At 42.5% G+C, this 20,475-nt stretch overlaps 1 protein-coding gene across 12 annotated transcripts in view; it reads left to right on the plus strand.

The window, feature by feature from the left end:
• The window catches only part of SIPA1L2 (signal induced proliferation associated 1 like 2), a 245,594-nt gene that overhangs the window by 99,345 nt on the left and 125,774 nt on the right, over positions 1 to 20,475 (plus strand). For all 12 annotated transcript variants that reach the window (XM_074990163.1, XM_074990169.1, XM_074990167.1 and 9 more), the window contains one exon: positions 14,059 to 15,749. In XM_074990163.1, coding sequence (XP_074846264.1) covers positions 14,288 to 15,749 — 1,462 coding nt within the window. In that variant the 5' untranslated portion in view covers positions 14,059 to 14,287. The remainder of the gene's footprint in view (positions 1 to 14,058; positions 15,750 to 20,475) is intronic.

Consider the following 20,475-nt stretch of genomic DNA (forward strand, 5'->3'; position numbering starts at 1 on the left):
ACCCGTTTTATTGTTCACATGCCTGTAGAAACCCTTCTTGTTACTCTTCACATCCCTTGCCAGCTGCAGTTCCAATTGTGCTTTCGCTTTCCTGATTACTGCCCGGCATTCTCCAGCCGTATGTTTATACTCCTCCTTAGTCAACTGTCCTCATTTCCATTTCTTGTATGCATCCTTTTTGAATTTAAGCTGACTAAGGACTTCCCTGTTAAGCCAAGCTGTTTGCCTACCATGTTTGCATTTCTTACTACGCAGCGGGATTGTTTGTTCCTGTGTCTTCAGTAAGACTTCTTTAAAATACTTCCAGTTCTCTTCAACTCTTTTCCCCTTCATCTTCATTTCCCAAGGGATCCTGCTCATCCGGTCTCTTAGAGAGTCAAAGTCTGCTTTTCTGAAATCAAGGGTCTGTACGTTACTGCTTGCCCTTCTTCCTTTCATCTGGATCCTGAAATCTACAATCTCATGGTCACTGCAGCCCAGGTTCCCTCCCACTTCTATTTCTTCTACTAGTTCTTCCCTGTTTGTGAGCAACAGGTCACGTTGCGCACGGCTCCTGGTCAGTTCCTTCAGCACTTGTACCAAGAAGTTATCTTGAATAGTCTCCAAAAACGTCCTGGATTGTCTGTGTGCTGATGTATTGGTCTCCCAACAAATGTCTGGATGGTTAAAGTCTCCCATGAGAACCAGGGCCTGTGATTTGGAAGCTTCACTAAGCTGCCTGAAGAAAGCCTCATCTATCTCCTCTCCCTGATCTGGCAACCTGTAACAGACACCAACTACGACATCACCTCTGTTACTTCCACCTTTAAGCTTAACCTGAAGACACTCGACTGGATTTTCTCCTTCCTCATACCGGAGCTCTGAGCAATCATACTGCTCCATCACATAGAGCGCAACTCCTCCTCCTCCTCTTCTCCCATCTGTCTTTCCTAAACAATTTATAACCTTCCATTACCGTGCTCCAGTTATGCGAATCATCCCACCAAATCTCCGTTATTCCAACCACCTCATACTTGTGTGACTGTGCCAAGGCGTCTAATTCTTCCTGTTTGTTCCCCAGGCTTCTGGCATTAGCGTACAAGCATCTTAGAGAAGAGGCCGATTGGCCCACTTTCTCCTCTTCACCCAGGAAACCCACTTGATTGTTCCCTCCTCCTTCCCCACTTACCTCTGGGCTTGTGTCCCCTTCCCCTGACAAACCTAGTTTGAAGCCCTCCTCGCTGGGTTTGCAAGCCTGCCCGCAAAGATGCTCTTTCTTCTTTTAGTGAGGTGCATCCCGTCTCTTCTCAGCAATCCCTGTTCATGAAACATAATCCCATGGTCAAAGAAACCAAATCCTCCCTGCTACACCACCTATGCAACCACGTGTTTACCTCTGTGATTCGACGATCCTTCCATGGACCCCTTCCTTCCACAGGGAGGATAGACGAGAAGACCACCTGTGCTCTGTATTCCTTGATCTTTCTCCTGAGGGTTACGTAGTCTGCCGTGATCTCATCAAAGTTGTTCTTCGCTGTATCATTGGTTCCTACATGAAGAAGTAGGAAGGAGTAATAGTCTACAGGTTGAAGAATTTTTGGCAGCGACTCTGTAATATCCCGAATTCTAGCTCCAGGCAAGCAGAAAACTTGCAGGGATTCTAAGTCTGGGCAGCAGATGGATGCCTCCGTCCCTCTTAGGAGGGAGTCCCTGACCAACACCACTCGTCTTTTTCTCTTAGGGCTGGTGGTCATAGAACTCTCATCCCTAGGACTGCGCATCCCATGCTTTCTAAACCATGGGGACTCTTTCAGATAGTAGTAGCATCCTTCAGTCTACGTAGACTGTGGATTGCACCCTTCATAGTTCCGTTTGGCATCCTTATTTGCAGCGTCGGCTGTGACCTTGAAGACCCACATGAGTGACAGTCCTTGCTGCATCTGTTGCATATGTAATGGGTGTGTGGCAGGTCCTTGCTGTGCTTTCTGTGGGCTCGCTTCTCCTTTGCTAGCTGTCTGATCCTCAACTCACCCTTCTGAAGTCCCTTGTATAGTTCCTGCCTCCATCTGCTGCGATCGTCTGCCAGCTCCTCCCAACTGTCTGGTTTGATGTCTACTTCCCTGAGGTCTCTCTTGCAAACATCTTTGTAGCGCAGCTGGGGGCGTCCGGGAGGTCTTTTGCCAGAGGCTAGCTCGCCATACAGGATGTCTTTTGGGATCCTTCCATCATTCATCCTGTGGACGTGGCCAAGCCAGCGGAGCCGCCGCTGCCTGAGGAGGGTGTGCATAGTTGGGATTCCAGCTTGCTCAAGGATGGTAGTGTTGGACAGTCTGTCCTTCCATGATATTCCAAGGATGCACCTGAGGCAGCGCAAGTGGAAGACATTCAGCCTCTTTTCTTCGCGGGCATACAGGGTCCAAGTCCTGCTGCTGTAAAGGAGGATGCTGAGGATGCAGGCTCTGTAGACTTGCATTTTGGTGTGAGTGTCCAGCTTGTTGTTCTACACTCTCTCGCTGAGTCTCTGGTCAGAGTTGTGGCTGCTTTACCGATCCTCCTATTTAGCTCAGTCTCCAAGGACAGGGTGTCAGTGATGGTGGACCCAAGGTAAACAAACTTGTGGACAACCTCTAACATATAGTTGTCAATGCTAATTGATGGAGAAACAGCAACGTCCTGAGCAAGTACATTTGTCGTCTTTAGGCTGATGGAGAGCCCAAAGTCCTTGCATGCTTTGGAGAACCGATCCAGCTGCTTCTGAAGCTGGTCTTCTGTGTGTGACATGACAGCAGCGTCATCTACAAACAGCATATCTGAGGACTTCTTGCACCTTAGATTTAGCTTTCAGCCTTGCAAGATTAAACAGTTTCCCGTCAGATCTTGAGTGCAAAAAGATGCCCTCTGTTGAAGATCCAAAGGTGTGTTTAAGGAGGAGCGTGAAGAAGATCCCGAACAATGTCAAAGCAAGGACGCATCCTTGTTTGACGCCGCTCCTGATGCTGAAAGCATCCGATAATGTGCCATCATATTGGATGGTTCCTTTCTTGTCTTCGTGGAAAGACTGGATCATCTTGAGTAACCGTGGTGGACATCCTATCTTGTGGAGCAGTTTGAACAGTCCATCCCTGCTGACCAAGTGGAAGGCCTTGGTTAGGTCGATGAAGGCAATATAGAGTGGCTTCCTCTGCTCCCTGCATTTCTCCTGCAGCTGCCTCAGAGAGAAGACCATGTCGATGGTAGATCTCTCTGTGTGGAATCCGCTCCTGTGATTCAGGATACACCCTCTCAGCAATCTTCTGGAGTCTGCCGAGGATGACGCGAGCGAACAGTTTACCAGTGATGCTTAGGAGGGAGATTCCACGGTAATTGTTGCAGTCGCTTCCGTCTCCTTTGTTCTTATACAAGGTTATGATGTTAGCATCGCGCATGTCCTGTGGAACCTCTCCCTTTCTCCAGCACAGGCACAGTAGCTCATGTTGGGGTTCCACGAGAGTGTCTATGGCACACTTGATTACCTCTGGTGATGTACCATCCTGGCCCGGGGCCTTTCCTACTGCAATGTTGTCGATGGCTTTCTTCAGTTCATCCACAGTTGGTCCCTGGTCCAGTTCGTCCATTACTGGTAGAAGTTCGACGGCATCAAGGGCTGAATCGACCACAATGCTCTTGCGTGAGTAAAGCTCAGAGGAGTGCTCGACCCAGCACTCCATCTGTTTGGCTTTGTCAGTGATGACTTCACCAGATTTGGATTTCAGAGGTGCCACCTTGTTCTGGGTGGGTCCTAATGCCTTCTTGATGCTCTCATACATTCCCCTGAGGTTACCAAAGTCAGCACTGGTCTGGATGCTGCTGCATAGCTCGAGCCAGTAGTTGTTGGCACAGTGCCTGGCCATCTGCTGTACTGTTTTTCTGGCTGCTCTGAGTGCTTGCAGGGTATTCTGGCTCGGCGAACGTTTGTACTCCAGGAGTGCAGCACGCTTTTTTTTCGATGGCTGGAATCATGTAATTGGAGTTAGCTTCGAACCAGTCATTTGTGTTTCTATCTCTTCTTCCAACCTGTAGACTATTACCCCTTCCTACTTCTTCATGTAAGAACCAATGATACAGCCAAAAACAACTTTGAGATCACAGCAGGCTACGTAACCTTCGGGAGAAGGATCAAGGAATACAGAGCATAGGTGGTCTTCTCATCTATCCTCCCTGTGGAAGGAAGGGGTCCGCGGAGGGATCATAGAATCTCAGAGGTAAATGCGTGGTTGCATAGGTGGTGTAGCAGGGAAGGATTTGGTTTCTTTGACCATGGGATTCTGTTTCGTGAGCGGGGATTGCTGAGAAGAGACGAACTAGAGAGGCTCAACCTACATTACGTAACTAAAGCATATGTAAAAGCTTACATAAGTTATGACTCTGGATTAACTGAATAGCAACTAATAGGTGATTCTGCAGGGATTGTATCAGCTCCAATTATCTCTGCCGTATCACCTGTGGAGACAGGCTCAAAGAGGTTACTTAACTCCACTGGAACTGGAGAGACTGGAACTGGTTTTCTCTTCCTGGAGGTAACATGCTTCCCGTTCTCCTCCGTGTTTTGGGTAGCCTGCTGTTCCTGCAGTATTATCTGTTGTCTTCTATCCAGAAAGTCTTCACCCTCTCTGATGGACCTGAGGGTTGATATTTGTGCCTCACGTCCTTTAATCTTCTCTTCTAAAATGGCTGCCAGCTTACACTTGGTACAGAGAAAACCCTCCTTTCTATTGTCTGGGAGAAAGACAAACATGGCACATGACATGCAGGTCACAACAACAGACCTCTCACCAGCCATATCACTCTCCATTTTTTCCTTTTTCAGAGATATCCCTTATTTGTTTCTAGTGCCGCCTTGAAGGGCGCAAGAGAAACACCGTATAAGAAAGGTGAAAATGGGTATGGGGCTCCTCCCAAAGGCAAACTCCCAGGCAAACTCCCTGTAAGCTGCTCCTATTCGCTGCTCACAGGGTTTGCTGGGGCTGCCTTCTTATAGAGCTGCTAGCTGGTTAGGCCCGACTCAGAGCCTTTGCCTCCAATCTAATCAGCCCTTGAAGGCCCACCTGGAAGGAAGCTCTCCCAATTCACACCTTGCTCACCCAATTCACACAAACTGCCAAACATGCTTTCCAACTGCCCCTCTCTGCAAAACAGATGCTCAGGCACACAGGCAGCTATGCAATCTGCCCCTCACTGCAAAATGAAACAAATGCACAGACACCATAGACAGAAATTCAGCCCACCAGCTCACAACGCAGCCACCCCAAATGCCACACTCACCTGAGCTCCTCTACGATGCTATCCCAGGCAAACTCCCTGTCAGGGATGGTGATAGGTTCTGCTGTGAGTGCAGGGGACAGGACTTGATGACCTCTCAGGGTCCATTCCAGTTTTATGAGAGAGGTATATCTCCACCAGCAACCAATGGGACATAGGGAACAGCTTCCCTGTCGGCACTTTATTTCAAAATTATGCCCAGTAGTGAAAAACCTTTCTTTAAGGCACCTGGCACTGGCCATTGTCAGATACAGGATACTGCAATAGATGGCCTGCTGCTCTGATCTGATGTAGGAATTTCTCTCTTCCTAAATCTTGTTGGGAGGGAGAAAAATGGGATTATTACACCATTTTTTACTTATATTAGCTTCTGTGACAATTTACAAATATTTGTGGTATCCTTCAAAAACTAGATTGAAAAGATACAATGAGTGACTTCACATTTTTTATGTGTGAATTGGATGGAGAGTGTGAAAAATATAATTTACAGCCACATCAAAGAAAATAGAATTAATCTTCACAGCATGTGTGGAGTTCTGTATCGTTCCAGATATGCAGAATTGATTTTTGTTCTGAATACTATTCACAGCCACTTCAATGTAAAGCAAATAGAGGCATGATGATTGGATGGCTCAGGCTTATTTAACTACTTTTATCTGAGTGGGGGAGACCTCCAGTTCTCTTAACACAGGAGTCTGCAACCTTTCTGAGGTGGAGTGCTGAAATTTGACCTTTTAATCTCTGTACAGTCTGAGTGACGGTGCTATTTTTCAAAGTCACTAAGAGTCATGCTTACAACAGGCTCAATAAAAAATAAATTAAGACCCAGAACTTTGCTGTTTAGGTGGTGGTTGGTATCATTAGCTGGTCTTCTGCTAATCCACAGGTGGCATTGCTTTAAGCAAGCTCTCTGCTGCCTGGGAGTGGTGGGGCGGGGCTGACATCGCTTTTGTTGGCATCTGAAGAAGGTTTTTTGAAGCCTCTGCAGAATCACCTATTAGTTGCTACTCGGTTAATCCAAAGTCATAACATATGTAAGCTTTTACATATGCTTTAGTTACGTAATGTAGGTTGAGCCTCTCTAGTTTGGCACTATCAGGACCTGACTGGTGCCGACCAATAAAATTTGCCGGACCACAGAGGGTAAATATTGTCTAGCAGCGCTACCAACACTTCCACTGCTTACTGGAATTTCAGAAGGTGTTTATAGTAAATTACGGCTAAATAACAGCACAGAACCCTGACAGCCAGGACTGATGGCTGTGAAATTTTATGGGACCACATGAAACGTGGCTACATGTATAATAAATGGTCATCTGGCTAACTGAAATCATGCCAGATTTTGGATGATGTTGGATGAGAGTGTTCCGAGTTAGAGAGGGTCAGCCTGTAGTAATTTTTCCTCAGAATGTTGACTATACCACAAGATATTCTGCTATTTGCATTTTATTTTCACCAAAGGAATGTAAAATGATTCAAAACTAGGCTGTAAACTAGATTCAATGGGGTAGGTGTCCAAAGCCCACACGTAAGAATACAACATGGAGATGTGGGAGGTGGGCCAGAAATGTGAGGGAACATGGGCTATAGTAGCAGAAAAAAGAGGAACTAGGCAAAACTGGGAGGCAAAATCAAATCGGTATCTAAGCATTCATAGTGAATGCTAGTGGGAAAGAGGTAGGTTCAGAAGATAAGATTAAAAAAAGAACATGTTAAAAATTACTTAGAAAAGTTAGATGTCTGCAAGTTACCAGGGCCTGATGAAAAGCATCCTAGAATACTCAAGGGCTATGGCCACACTACCCCCTCCATTTGAAGGGGTCATGTGAATGAGGCACTGCCATGCATATGCAGTGTCGGTTTCAAAACTCATGCTGCCTGTGTATCTGGGGTTCTTTTGCAATTACCTCCCTGATTTCGAAAGCCCCTTCTTCCCAAAACCAAATGGGAAAAGGGGGCTTTCGAAATCAGGGCGTCCTTTCAAAAGGTGCTGAGGGAATTGGCTACACGGGCGGCGCGTGTTTCAAAACCAGCACTTTCAAAGCGTGCATGCCCACCATTGTGCTAATGAGGCACTGCATATTCATGACTGCCTCATTAGCATCTGCTGAAGTGGCTTATTAGCATGCCCCTCATAAAGAAGGGGGTAGTGTGGCCCCAGCCAAGGAGCTGATAGAGGAGGTATCTGAGACCATCTTTGAAAAGTCAAGGAAGTCCGAGGAGATTCCAGAAGACTGGAAAAGAGCAAATATAGCATCCATCTAAGGGAGATAAGAGCAACCCAGGGAATTACAGGCCAGACAGTTTAATTTCTGTGCCAGGAAAGATAATGGAACAAGTAATTAAGGAATTTATCTGTGAACATCTGAAAGAAAATAAACTGATAGGTAACAAATCATGCCAAACCAATCTAATAGCTTTCTTTTGGTTGGGTAACAAGCCTTGTGGATAAGGGAGAAGTGGTGGATGTGGTATGCCTAGATTTTAGGCAGACATTTGATACGGTCTTGCATGATCATCTTATCAAGAAACTGGGCAAATACAACTTAGATGCACTACTATAAGGCGGAAGCATAACTGGCTGAATAACCATTCTCAGACGGTAATTATTAATGGTTCAAAATCATGCTGGAAGGGCATAACAGTTGGATTTCCGCAGGGAGTCTGTTAGGGGATCAATTTTGTTCAGTATCTTCATCAACAAATTAGATATTGTCATAAAGAGTGTGCTTAGTAAATTTGCAGGTGATGCCAATCTGGGAGGGGTTGCAACTGCTTTGGAGGATAGAATCATAATTCAAAATGATATGGACAAACTGGAGAAACAGTCTAAGGTAAACAGGATGAAGTTTAATAAGGACAAATGCAGAGTACTCCACTTAGGGAGGAATAATCAGTTTCATACATGCAGAATGGGAAGGGACTGTCTAGCAAGGAGTACTGCGGAAAGGGATCTAGAGGTTATAGTGGACCACAAACTAAATATGAGTTAACGGTGGGGTACCATTGCAAAAAAAAGAGCAAACATGATTCTGGGATGCATTAACAAGGGTGTTGTGAATAAGACACGAGAAGTCATTCCTCCACTCTACTCTGCACTGTTAGGCCTCAGTTGGAGTATTGTGTCCAGTTTTGTGTACCACGTTTCAAGAGGGATATGGAGAAATTGGGGAAGGTCCAGAGAAGAGCAACAAGAATGGTTAAAGGTCTAGAGAACATGAGCTATGAGGAAAGACTGAAAGAACTGAGCTTCTTTAGTTTAGAAAAGAGAAGACTGAGAGGGGGGACATGACAGTGGTTTAAAAGTACCTAAAACTTTAAAGAAGTCTTATTGAAGGTGCAGGTTCAAACCACCCCAATGCACAGTAAGAAAAGCAAATATGGTAGGCAACCAGCTTGGCTTACAAGGGGAATCCTTGGCAAGCTTAAACTTAAAAAGGACATGTATAAAAAGTGAAAATTTGGACAGATGACTGAGGAGGAGTATAAATATGTTTGAAGAATGCAGGTGGATAATCAGGAAACCAAAGCACAATTTTAACTTCAGCTAGCAAGGAATGTGAAGGGCAACAAGAAGGATTTCTACAGGCATGTTAACAATAAGGTTTATCAGGGAGGTGTGAGGCCATTACTAGATGAGGGAGGTAACCTGATGACATATGGTGTGGGAAAGGTTGAAGTACTCAATGCTTTTTTGCCTGAGTCTTCACTGACAAGGTCAACTTCCCAACTATGGCACTAGGCAATGCAGTATGGGAAGGTGGTGGTCAGCCCTCGGTGGGGAAAGAACGGGTTAAGAGCTATTTAGAAAATTGAGATGCACACAGATCCATGGGGAACAAGAAGTCGTCTTGTGGCACCTTATAGACTAACAGATATTTTGGAGCATAAGTTTTCGTGGGCAAAGACCTGCTTCATCAGATGCATCTGATGAAGTGGGTCTTTGCCCACGAAAGCTCATGCTCCAAAATATCTGTTAGTCTATAAGGTGCCACAAGACTACTACTTGTTCTCGAAGCTACAGACTAACATGGCTACCTCTCTGATACAGATCCATGGGTCCAGATTTAATATATCCAAGGGTGCTGAGGGAATTGGCATATGTCATTGCAGAGCTTTTGGCTATTATCTTTGAAAACTCATGGAGATCAGGTGAGATCCTGGATGATTGGAAAAATGCAAATGTAGTGCCCATCTTTAAATAAGGAAAGGAGGACAATCCTGGGAACTATAGACCAGTCAGCCTTCCCTCAGTCCCTGGAAAAAAAATGGAGGAGATCCTCAAGGAATTCATTTTGGAACACTTGGAAGAAGGGGAAAGTAATCAAGGGTAGTCAACATGAATTCACCAAGGTCAAGTCATGCCTGACCAGTCTGATTAGCTTCTGTGTTGAGGTAACTGGCTCTGTGGTAATGGGGAAGTCAATGGATGTGATATACCTTAACTTTAGCAAAGCTTTTGGTACAGTCTCCCACAACATTTTTTTGCCTATAAGTTAAGGAGGTATGGGTTGGATAAATGAACTGTAAGATGGGTAGAAAGCTGGCTTGACAGTTGGGCCCAACAGGTAATGGTCAATGGCTCAATGTCTGGTTGGCGGTTGGTTTCAAGTGGAGTGCCCCAAGGGTTCTAGGGCCAGTACTGTTCAACATCTTTATTAATAACCTGGATGAGGGACTGGATTGCACGCTCAACAAATTTGCAGATGACCCTAAGCTAGGAGGAGAGGTAGATACCTTGAATGGGAGGGATAGGGCCAGAGTGACCTCGACAAATTGGAGGATTTGGCCAAAAGAAATTTGATGAGGTTCAACAAGAAGTGTAGACTCCTGTTCTTGAGACAGAAGAATCCCAAGCATTGTTACAGGTTGGGGACTGACTGGCTCAGTAGCAGTACAGCAGAACAGGACCTCGGGATTACAGTGGATGAAAGTTTGGATAAGAGTCAACAGTGTGCCCTTGCAGCCGAAAAGGCTAATAGCATATTGGGGTGTATTAGGAGAAGCATTTCCAGCAGATCTAGAGGAGTTATTATTTCCCTTTACTCAGCAGTAATGAGGCCACATCTGGTGTATTGTGTTCACTTTTGGGGCCCCCAGTATAGAAAGGATGTGGACACATTAGAATGAGTTCAGTGGAGGGCAATGAAAATGATTAAAGGGCTGGAGCACATGCCCTATGAGAAGAGGCTGAGAGATTTGGGATAATTTAGTTTGCAGAAGAGAAGATTGAGGGGTGACTTGATAGCAGCCTTCAGCGTCCTGAAAGGGGACTCTAAAGAGGATGTAGAGAAGCTGTTCTCAATGGTGGCTGATGGCAGAACAAGCAGCGTTGGTGTGAAGTTACAGAGGGAGAGGTGTAGATTGGATATTAGGCAAAAGTATTTCACCAGGAGAGTGGAAAAGCACTGGAATGTGTTACCAAGAGAGGTGGTAGATTCTCCATCTCTCAAGGTTTTTAAGTCCTGACTTGACAAGTCCCTGGGTGGGATGATTTAGTTGGGGTTGATCCTGCTTTAGGCAGTGGGCTGGTCTTGATGACCTCCTGAGGTCCCTTCCAGCCCTAGCATTCTATGATAAAATATTATTGCAAGGAGGAGGGAGGAAAAATCATTCTTTGCCTTAGAGCATAGACATCTGTCAGGGATTGTGTAGATGATACTTGGTCCCGCTGTGAGAGCAGGAGATTGGACTCAACCTCTCGAGGTTCCTAACAGTTCTAATGGTCTCTGATTATGAGAGTCTAAAATATATTTAAAGAGCCTTTGTGCTGTATTTTAAAGAGATTTTAATCCAATTCCATGCAAACTAATATTTAAATGGTTTTGTTGATCACTGTGGTCAAAGCAAAACTTTTTTATTTTAACTTACAAATAGGTATTGTGTTTAAGGTCCTAGGCTGGAATGCAACTTATTTTGTTCCTTAATAAGAGCATGTTCCTAACATGTTTTTGGACCTTTCTGTGTTGTGCAGCCAAATGGAAGCAATTTCAAGTGCAAGACTGATTAGGCTCCCTAAGCGTGCTTAACTACCTGAGGTTCATGTATAATAGGCTTCAATATTGCTGTAACAGGCAAAGCCTGAGTTTGAAGGGGTTCACATGTTCCTCCAGACATGGAAGAAAAAAGTCCTGTTTTAAAGCTTAAATTTAATCTTTTCCCCATTAGCTTTTTTAAATATTTTTTGTGTGTGGTATAGCTAGGAAAGAGAACTTTTCCTCTCTGCCTCGCCATTACCTCCCCCCCAAATAACTTTGTTCAGTAAAGAGTAAATTGTAGTGAAAACTTCTCACTGTGTAAAACTGCCCCAAATGCATGTGAACATCTTTATTTGAAGCATCTTGAAATACGTTGATTCTCACTGCCCAAAGAAGAAAAGCTGCTGTTGGAGTTGATAACATTTACTCTTGCCTCAAGCCTGATCTGAAATGGGAGAAAAGCACGGGGCATCACTACAAGTAAATATGCTAATTGTGCATATTCCTGTGCATGATGATCCGGAAAAATATTGAAAACAGAAAAATATTTCTGTTCTGGTAATTCAGTGTTTGACAGAATTAATGTTTGCCAACTTGGCTGCCATATTGTTGTTGGAAGCAGCCAGTATATTATTCCCTAGCATAATAGCTGTAGCCTCTTAGATTAGCAAGCAGAGAAATATAGAAGAGAATAGGCTCCAGTTATAGCTGTTCAGCAGCTGGATTAAGAATGAAGCACCTTAAATCCTCCAAATAGTAAAATTGAAAGAAATCATGCTGTAACTTACTGCTGTTTCCTAAATGCAGCACAATGAAAGGAATTGCCATTAAAAAAAAAATGGAGTTGTCCTCTGTTCTTTTAGAGATCCACCTAATGGTTTTATTATTTTCCAGTATGGTTTGCAGTGTTTGCAATGTTGTCACTGTTTGCGTAACTGGCAAGTCCCAAAATTCAGTGTCTGCTCTCCCTCTTCAAAGAGAGGCTTAGTTTTCAAGGACTTGCCTCCAGTAGTACTTGTAAATTTTGAAATGAGTACATATTTTCTCCTACACAACTGGAAGATTTGACTGTAAAATACTTGGAATAAAATCCTTGCAATTCATTCCCAAGTATTCCATTAATGTGTGCTATAGTTTAGAATAAATGTAACATTAAATATTGCTTTGTAAAAATAAAATGGAAATTACAGACCTTCAGATGAGAAGATTTTTCAACACTAGCATGACAAAATTGTTCCTCACACTATTATTTCTGTTATTGTCCGGCATCATTTTAAATCATATCTATGGGAAGACACTTCCACAGTTTGATATTTAAGCTGGCTGAAGGAATACAATTCTGTTTTGAAGCAACTTTTGAGGTTTTGAAACTGGTTTTCTTCTCAAGCAAAATGAAAAAAACCTTTTAAATATTGTCCCAAAAATTGTTTTGAAATCTCCGTTTCAGACAGAAGCTTGGGCTTTCTGGTTTGGGAAGGTTTGTAGCCTCTATAGCTTGGGACTTAGAGCCGTTATGTGGGATATGGGGAACCCTGATTCAGATCCCCACTCTGCTAATCAAAGTGCTTCTTTCCAGATGATTGATCCGTGCAGAGCAGCATGTACTTTGTTTGGTTGAAAATAACACATCTTCATGGTATTGGAGTGTTTTGGCATCAACTAAATGAAACTGTTCTGACCAGTCCTAATCACAAACTGAATATTTCTCATAATCAGACTAAATTTGACTGCCACTCTTGTACCAGTGGATAAAAATAATGTGTGGAATCTTCCAGTAATTGTGTAAGAAATTAAGCTTTGAGGGGTTGTCTCCACTTAAAATGCTACTGTGGCTCAGTGCTTCAGTGTAGACACTTGTCGGTGGTGACAGTAAGGTTCTTCCATTGGTGTATGTAATCCACTTCCCCAAGTGTTGGTAACTAGCTGGATGGAATTTTTCCATCTACTTAGCTCTGACAACACAGGAATTTAGCTTGGCTTAAGTATGCTACTGAGGAGTGTGGATTTTTCACACTCTTGACTGAAGTTGTTAAACTGACACAATATTTTTATATAGCCCAGTACTTAGTTTTTAGCAGATGTACCCATAAGTATGTTTATACTTGAAGATATTGGCTGAGAGTGGCTCCTGCCTCCAAAGTGCTTTCATTTTCAGAGACATACAAAAAATGGAGATTGCACTGGAAAGTCTACGGCAGAGTAACTTGAAGGGTGTGCCTTATAATTTCCTTATTATTGTGGACTCTGTGCATATGAGCATTTCAGAACTCAATTTTCAGGAGATGCTTGAATGTGGAAAGTCATTTTGGCAAACTGGAGTGGAGAGTGCATTCCATGCAGTAGGACAGTATTGAGAAAGGTACTGAGATGAAAGTAGGAAAAAAAAGACAAATGGAATAGGTATGTAATCCATGGCGAATTTAAATTACTTAGGCAAGGCTGAATTAATTCTGGGTTTAAATAGATTAGCTGCAGTGGCTTTTGTTATGTTTCGAGATAAATTCTTCCACTCATTAAATCAATCCACAGATTATTATATATTCTCTGTTTAGCATTAATAATGAAGAATATTTTGGACTAATGTATTGGTTGCTGAGAAGTGCAAATCAGAACATACTTTTATCTTTAGCTTTCTGATTACATCATAAATTGTAATATTCTCAGAGTGTGGTTATCTTGAGTTATTTGAGATTATATAGCTCACTAATGCTGTTAAGGATGTTTTATATTTGCAAGTAACATTGTAGACTTGCTGCTCTTGAATGTAAATAATTTTAATATACATTTTTCTTTTTCAAAACAGGTACAAGAAATATACCTGGATTCATGTTGTACTGACCACTTCCAAGTGAAGGAATATGAAGACCTATTTTTCTGGTGAAATTATTTTACAAAAATGCCACTCTGATACCCTTATTCTCTGATAACAGACTGTAGATGTATCTTATTTCGCAGTTCTGTGTTCCATATATGATGATGTAAGGTACCAGTCTTGAAGGTAAGACTAGGTACTTCATTGTACTTGAGTGGACATGAGTGATCAAAGATCTTCACAAGAAGACAAGCACAAATCCAGCCGAACATCCTCCAAGTTCAAGGAGTCTTCAAGAAGTATGCAGTCTGATGACTACTTTGCTAGAAAATTTAAAGCTTTGAATGGTAATGTGGGGGCTCCTGCTTCATTAAACACATCTAATAAAAATGAAAGTAATGGTACACCAGCTATGCCTAAAATGGGTGTTCGAGCAAGGGTATCTGAATGGCCTCCTAAAAAGGATTGCTCTAAGGAACTAAGTAAAGGAGTATGGGAAAATAGACCTCAAACCGGTTATGAGAGCGTTGGATCAGTAATTCCAAATGGACAAAATGACCAAAGGGATGGGCAACAAGAACAGCAGTTGGATTTAGAATTTACAGAGACCAAATACACAATAGGAGATCTCTTTGTCCATTCACCTCAGAGGGGACTTCATCCCATAAGGCAAAGAAGCAACAGTGATGTCACCATCAGTGACATTGATGCTGAAGATGTGCTGGACCAGAATGCTGTTAACCCAAATACAGGAGCAGCTCTTCATAGAGAGTATGGAAGTACTTCATCAATTGACAGGCAAGGTTTGTCTGGTGAGAATATTTTTGCAATGCTCAGAGGATATAGAGTGGAAAACTATGACCATAAACCTCTTGCTCCATTTGGATTTCCTGAGTTTTTCCGCTGTGACCCTGCAATTTCTCCAAGTCTTCATGCTGCCACACAGATTTCCAGAGGAGAATTTGTCAGGATTTCTGGATTGGATTATATGGATAGTGCTCTGCTTATTGGTAGAGACAGGGACAAATCTTTCAAATGGAGACTAAAATCAGAAGCAGTAGAAACGTCTTTGTTTAGAAAACTGCGCACTGTTAAAAGTGAACACGAAACTTTCAAATTTTCATCAGAACTGGATGATGGCAGATTTGAGAGAAACAGCCGTCCTTGGAACTGTCAGAAATGTTTTGCACATTATGATGTACAGAGCATTTTATTTAATATAAATGAAGCAATGGCTACCCGAATTAATGTGGGGAAAAGAAAAAATATAACCACTGGGGCTTCAGCTGCATCACAAACTCAAGTGACAGCAGGCCAGACAGGAAACTGTGAATCTCCTTTGGGAAGTAAAGAAGACCTCAATTCAAAAGAGAACCTAGATGCTGATGAGGGTGACGGGAAAAGCAATGATCTAGTACTGAGTTGCCCTTACTTCAGGAATGAAACTGGTGGAGAAGGAGATAGGCGGATTGCACTTTCCAGGGCAAACTCTGCATCTTTTGCTTCAGGTGAAAGTTGTTCCTTTGAATCCTCTCTAAGTTCCCACTGCACAAATGCTGGAGTTTCTGTACTGGAGGTACCAAGAGAGAATCAGTCAATTCACCGTGAGAAAGTAAAGCGTTACATAATAGAACACATTGATCTTGGAGCATATTATTACCGAAAGTTCTTCTATGGAAAAGGTAAGTCTCCTCTTCTTGATATCTGTATACTTCAGGTTTAATTGCTGACTTTTTAGCCCTTTAATAGAGACCAACTCCCCCACAGACTCTCACAGTACTTGACAAAAATTAAGCCTTTCAGTATATCTGTGAGGTTTGCCATTAGTATTAGCTATGGGGTTAAATGAAGTGCAGAAATATTAAGTGATGTGGTTTGGTGTAGTTTAAAGAAGTGATTCTCAACCAGAGGTACCTGTACCCCTTGTGGTACTCAGAAGTCTTCCAGTAAATACATCAACTCATCTAGCTATTTGCCTAGTTTTACAACAGGCTTATATAAAAAGCATTATTGAAGTTGGTACAATACAGTTCATACAATTGGTACAGCTCTGTGTTTTACACACCCAGATTTAAGTGTAATATTTACATTCTAATTAATTTATCTATAATTTTGTGGTAATTATGAGAAGGTAAGCAATTTGCCAGTAATGGTGTGTTGCAACACTTCTATATTTTAAAGTCTAATTTTGGAAGCAAGTAGTTTTTAAAAATGAGGTGAAACTTTGGTCTTCCTGCTTCCATCAGATTTCTGAAAGGTTACACTTATCTGAAAAGGTTGAGAACCACTGTTCAGGTAATTATTCAGAAAATATTTTCAGAAGCAAATAAATATGTTGCAATGGTAGAGAAAAATTGTCTGAAAAGTGGAGGTACTGGGGGTACTTATAATTTTATTTTTTTTAAAAAGGGGTATTTTATGAAAAAAGATTGGACTTGTCTACACTTGCCCCCAACTTTGAAGAGTGCATGGTAACCAGGGCAACAGGAGATTACTAATGAAGTGCTGCAGTGAATATGCAGTACTTCAATAGGCTCATTTTCCCCTGCGGCAACTTTGAAGTGCTGGCATGTGTGTAATTTTGAGAAGTAAAGGGACTTCGAAGTAGCGCAGGGACTTCAAAGTGCCCGTGGCTACATGCATGCTGGCACTTCAAAGTTTGCCTCTTCAAAGGTGCTGCTGGGGAAACGTAGCCTAATGAATTGCTGCGTATTCACCACAGCACTTCATTAGTAATCTCCTGTCACCCTGATTACCATGCCCCCTTCGAAGTTGGGGCCAAGTGTAGACCCAGCCACTGAGAAACACCGGTTTAATGTGTGTTGTAAATTAGCTTCCTTGTACAAAGCTTTAGTTTTCTTTGTCTGAGAACAGGAAAAACATTGCTCCCCTGTCAAGCTACTCTTAATAGATGGGCTTCAACATTTTAGCTGATATCTGTACTCCAAATTATTTGATGCACTTAAAAAATTGTCTCCAGGGCAGTGGTCCTTCCCTGCATTTTTCTTTCTTGGTGCAGGAAGAGTGTGCTATTGGAATCTTCCATACACTGTTTTTTCTCGCAGCCCCCTCAAAGCTCTCCATTGCTCTCCATTGCATTAGCCTGTCTTCCAGCTAATCAGGATTCATTGTGCTCCCTTCCACAGCCCATCAGCCCTTTTAGTATATCTGTGATAGAAAAATGCTTTCCAGAGTAAGCTCTAGTGTAGATACAGCTCAGGTTTCTATGTCATTGTAATAAAAACCTCTGTTTCTCTCCATAACAAAGGTTCTCTGCCTTTGGCAGAGACTTCCTAATGTCATTCTTGCTGTGCCTTCCCAGGCAAATCTTAGCAGCAGAAAGCGCCCATTGACTGCTGTCTTACTTCGTCCCATGGCCCTATGCAAGGGACTTGGTAGGATTCAGAGCAGTGCTTGTCTTCATAATGCTATAAAGATCTGAGAGTGGAAAGAGAGTTGCAGGAACTGTGTGTCAATGAAAGGAGGGAAAGCATGAACCCAAAAATTGTTAGTGGAGGAGATGGCAGGGGGGGAACACAGTTGTGCAAAGAAAGATGAGAGACAAAGATGCAGAATGGCTCTTGAGTTGACTGTGAAGTTAAGGATTGGGGCTGTTGGTTTTCAAGGATGGAGGACAACCGTAGAAACGGGTGACATCAGAGTATTTGGCATATATTTGGTGAGCCAGGGAGAAGGAAGGACTGGCTTTACAGGGCAAATGGAGAAGAGATGGACAATAGAGTTAAAAAGTAGAGTCAAAAGATAAAAGGAGAGGGAGACTAGCCAAATCAAAGAGAATATTTTAAATGGGTTTTAGAAAGCAAAAATTGTAATTTTCAAAAATAAATGAATATTAGTCTTAGGTAGATTGCAGATATGACTGAGCAAAAATTGTGCTATGAAAATAGAGAAGCATAAGACTGAAGGAAATACAAACAAAAGCAGTATAGAATGTGTTTTCATTAGGAGGGAATGTTTCTCAGAACCTCTTACATATAATACAGTGTGCACAATCCATATTATCATTCTGAACAGAAAGAAACGTTTTGGATATTTGCTTTGATTCTGTTAGAAATGTGCATTTATAAGATTCCTTTACTGGAAACTGCACACTTGATGAATATATGTATCACAATATAAAAACTAAGAAATGAAATTACCATCTGATGGCTGTTCTGTAGCTTATGTGAAACACATTTTTGGTGTCATTCTTGTTCCTGGGGGCACAGGATCAGCAACCCCACAATGACAGTTGCCACTAATTAATGCCCTGGTTGAAACAGTGTTGGTCCCTCCAGGTCTGATTTGAGGTATGTGCCTAATTAAGTGTTGAGAAACTTACATAGCTGCTGGCCATGCTTTTAACTGCACTGTGGGTAGAGGACGTCAGAAAGCAGCATGCTCATTTTGACACCTTTTACAATCACTGACTTCCTTACTGGTTGAGAATGAAAAATAAATGTTACTTACTTTGTGTTTTTATGATTCTTTTTCTAGTAGTGTCCCTGTCAGTGTTCCACTTCACGTGCCTTATGCCTTTGAGAGAATTTTGGTAGAGGTTCCTGTTCAGAGTAGGCATGTGAGACACATCCTTGTGCTGATGCTACATGGGTCTATGCAGGCAAATTGCCCTGTTTGTTTTCAGTCCCCTTCAATGTGAGACAGAGTCCATGGGTGCCTGTTATATCAAATATTTCAGCAAATAGTTTAGCATGTAGTTAGTTACAGTGCTTACAGTTGTTGGAACAGTTAATTTTGTTTTCTTCTTTATCTTAAAAATAAAAATTGTATTGATTTCAGATTTAGTTAATCATTAAGCGCTTCCCCCCCTAAAAGTTAATTTTCAGTATTTTACTTGAGAATGTTGTGTTTCCTGTGATTCAAGAGGTGCCTCTTCAGCACTGAGCTTATTTCAGTAATTGATAGGCATTGCTAGTGCCTCTGTTGGTTGGGTGATGCTCATAGTAGAGTAAGTGCAAGATCTGTAATTTCTTCAGGGATAGATCCGGGAAAAATAGGGAAATAAAGTTTAAACTCCTAATGATGGAGCAAGCTTTACAATCAGGTAGAGGATTGCTGTATACACACCCCTCCCAATTCTGCTAGTGGCTCATCCACATCAAAATCTCAGTCACTGAAGACCCTGAGAGATGTGGGCAGTACCATACCACCAAGGACTATGGTATCAAGATCCTCATTGACATCTGCCTCCAAGTAGGAGGAGGTAAGGATACCACGAATACCTTCATTGCTGATTCACAAGAATGCTGTGGAGAGGTCACGTCCTAAGGGGAGTTCCAAAGATTCTCTGACTGATAATGGCACTGCATATAAAGAAGAATCAGTCATCTGAAACAAACTCCGTACCACCTTCAGATAGTGTACCTAGAGGAGCAGTTGAACAGAGTTCAAAGCCCACCCTGTACAACATTTGATGCTGGTAACATTAAAGTCAGGTGTACAAAAGACTGCTTGACTACTACAGTACTTACTCAAATGCCAAGAGTTAAGTATCATCATTAGCTGGCATCATTGGCACTGCAGCTGTCCTGCACAGGCTGTCACTTGACTTCATCTTTGATACCATTGGTACCACAAAAATTTAGGTACGCTGAGGACCAGATGGTGTCTTCAGAGTCTACTCTATTGAGTTAGTGGGGGATTGGTTTCAAGTCTCTTGGTCACTGACTTCTCTGGCATATAAATCATCATATTCACTCTCCTCTACTTTGCAAGCTGCAGAGCAATTCCTACCCCTTCCTCCTCTTGAAGTGCATTGATGAGAACTGCTCAGATTCTTAAATTTTGGTGCAGAGTTCCCACGTCTTTCTAGGACATTTTGCTCTACCTCCTACATTGACAACCTCATGGCAGGGAAATAGATGCATGACTCGATCTATGCCTTTTGAGCCCCATCAGTGTTCTTGCTGGAATCCCTTGGTGTTCTATTATTATTATTAATTTGCAAAATGGTCTTTGCACCACTAGAGAAACCAGGGGAGGACCCATTTGCTTCGACCTCCTCTACAGTCACCAGTCCCAGTGGAGGAGACCTTTGAGGATCAAGAAGCAAGAGCAGATTAGGTGATGACACCTTTCACTAGCATGATCTCCTTATTGCCTCACAAAGCTGTCCTGCCTCCATAACATGCAGTGGCAGAAGACTTCAGGCAGCTGTAGGAACTGATGAAGCAAATTGCTGACGCACTTCAGATTTCCTTTATGGAAGGTTCAGGAGTCCCACCATAAACTCCTATGTATTTTGCACACCTTGACATTCATAAAAATTGCCATTCCAGTCAGTTCTTGTGGAGCCTGCTAATTCACTGCATTCCTGAATTCTGCAAAATCAGAATTTTTGTTTTTAAATCCAGCTTCAAATTTTCTAATAGTGAAAGATGTTAATGA

Source organism: Carettochelys insculpta, chromosome 3, assembly GCF_033958435.1.
Source record: "Carettochelys insculpta isolate YL-2023 chromosome 3, ASM3395843v1, whole genome shotgun sequence".
Lineage (NCBI taxonomy): Eukaryota > Metazoa > Chordata > Testudines > Carettochelyidae > Carettochelys > Carettochelys insculpta.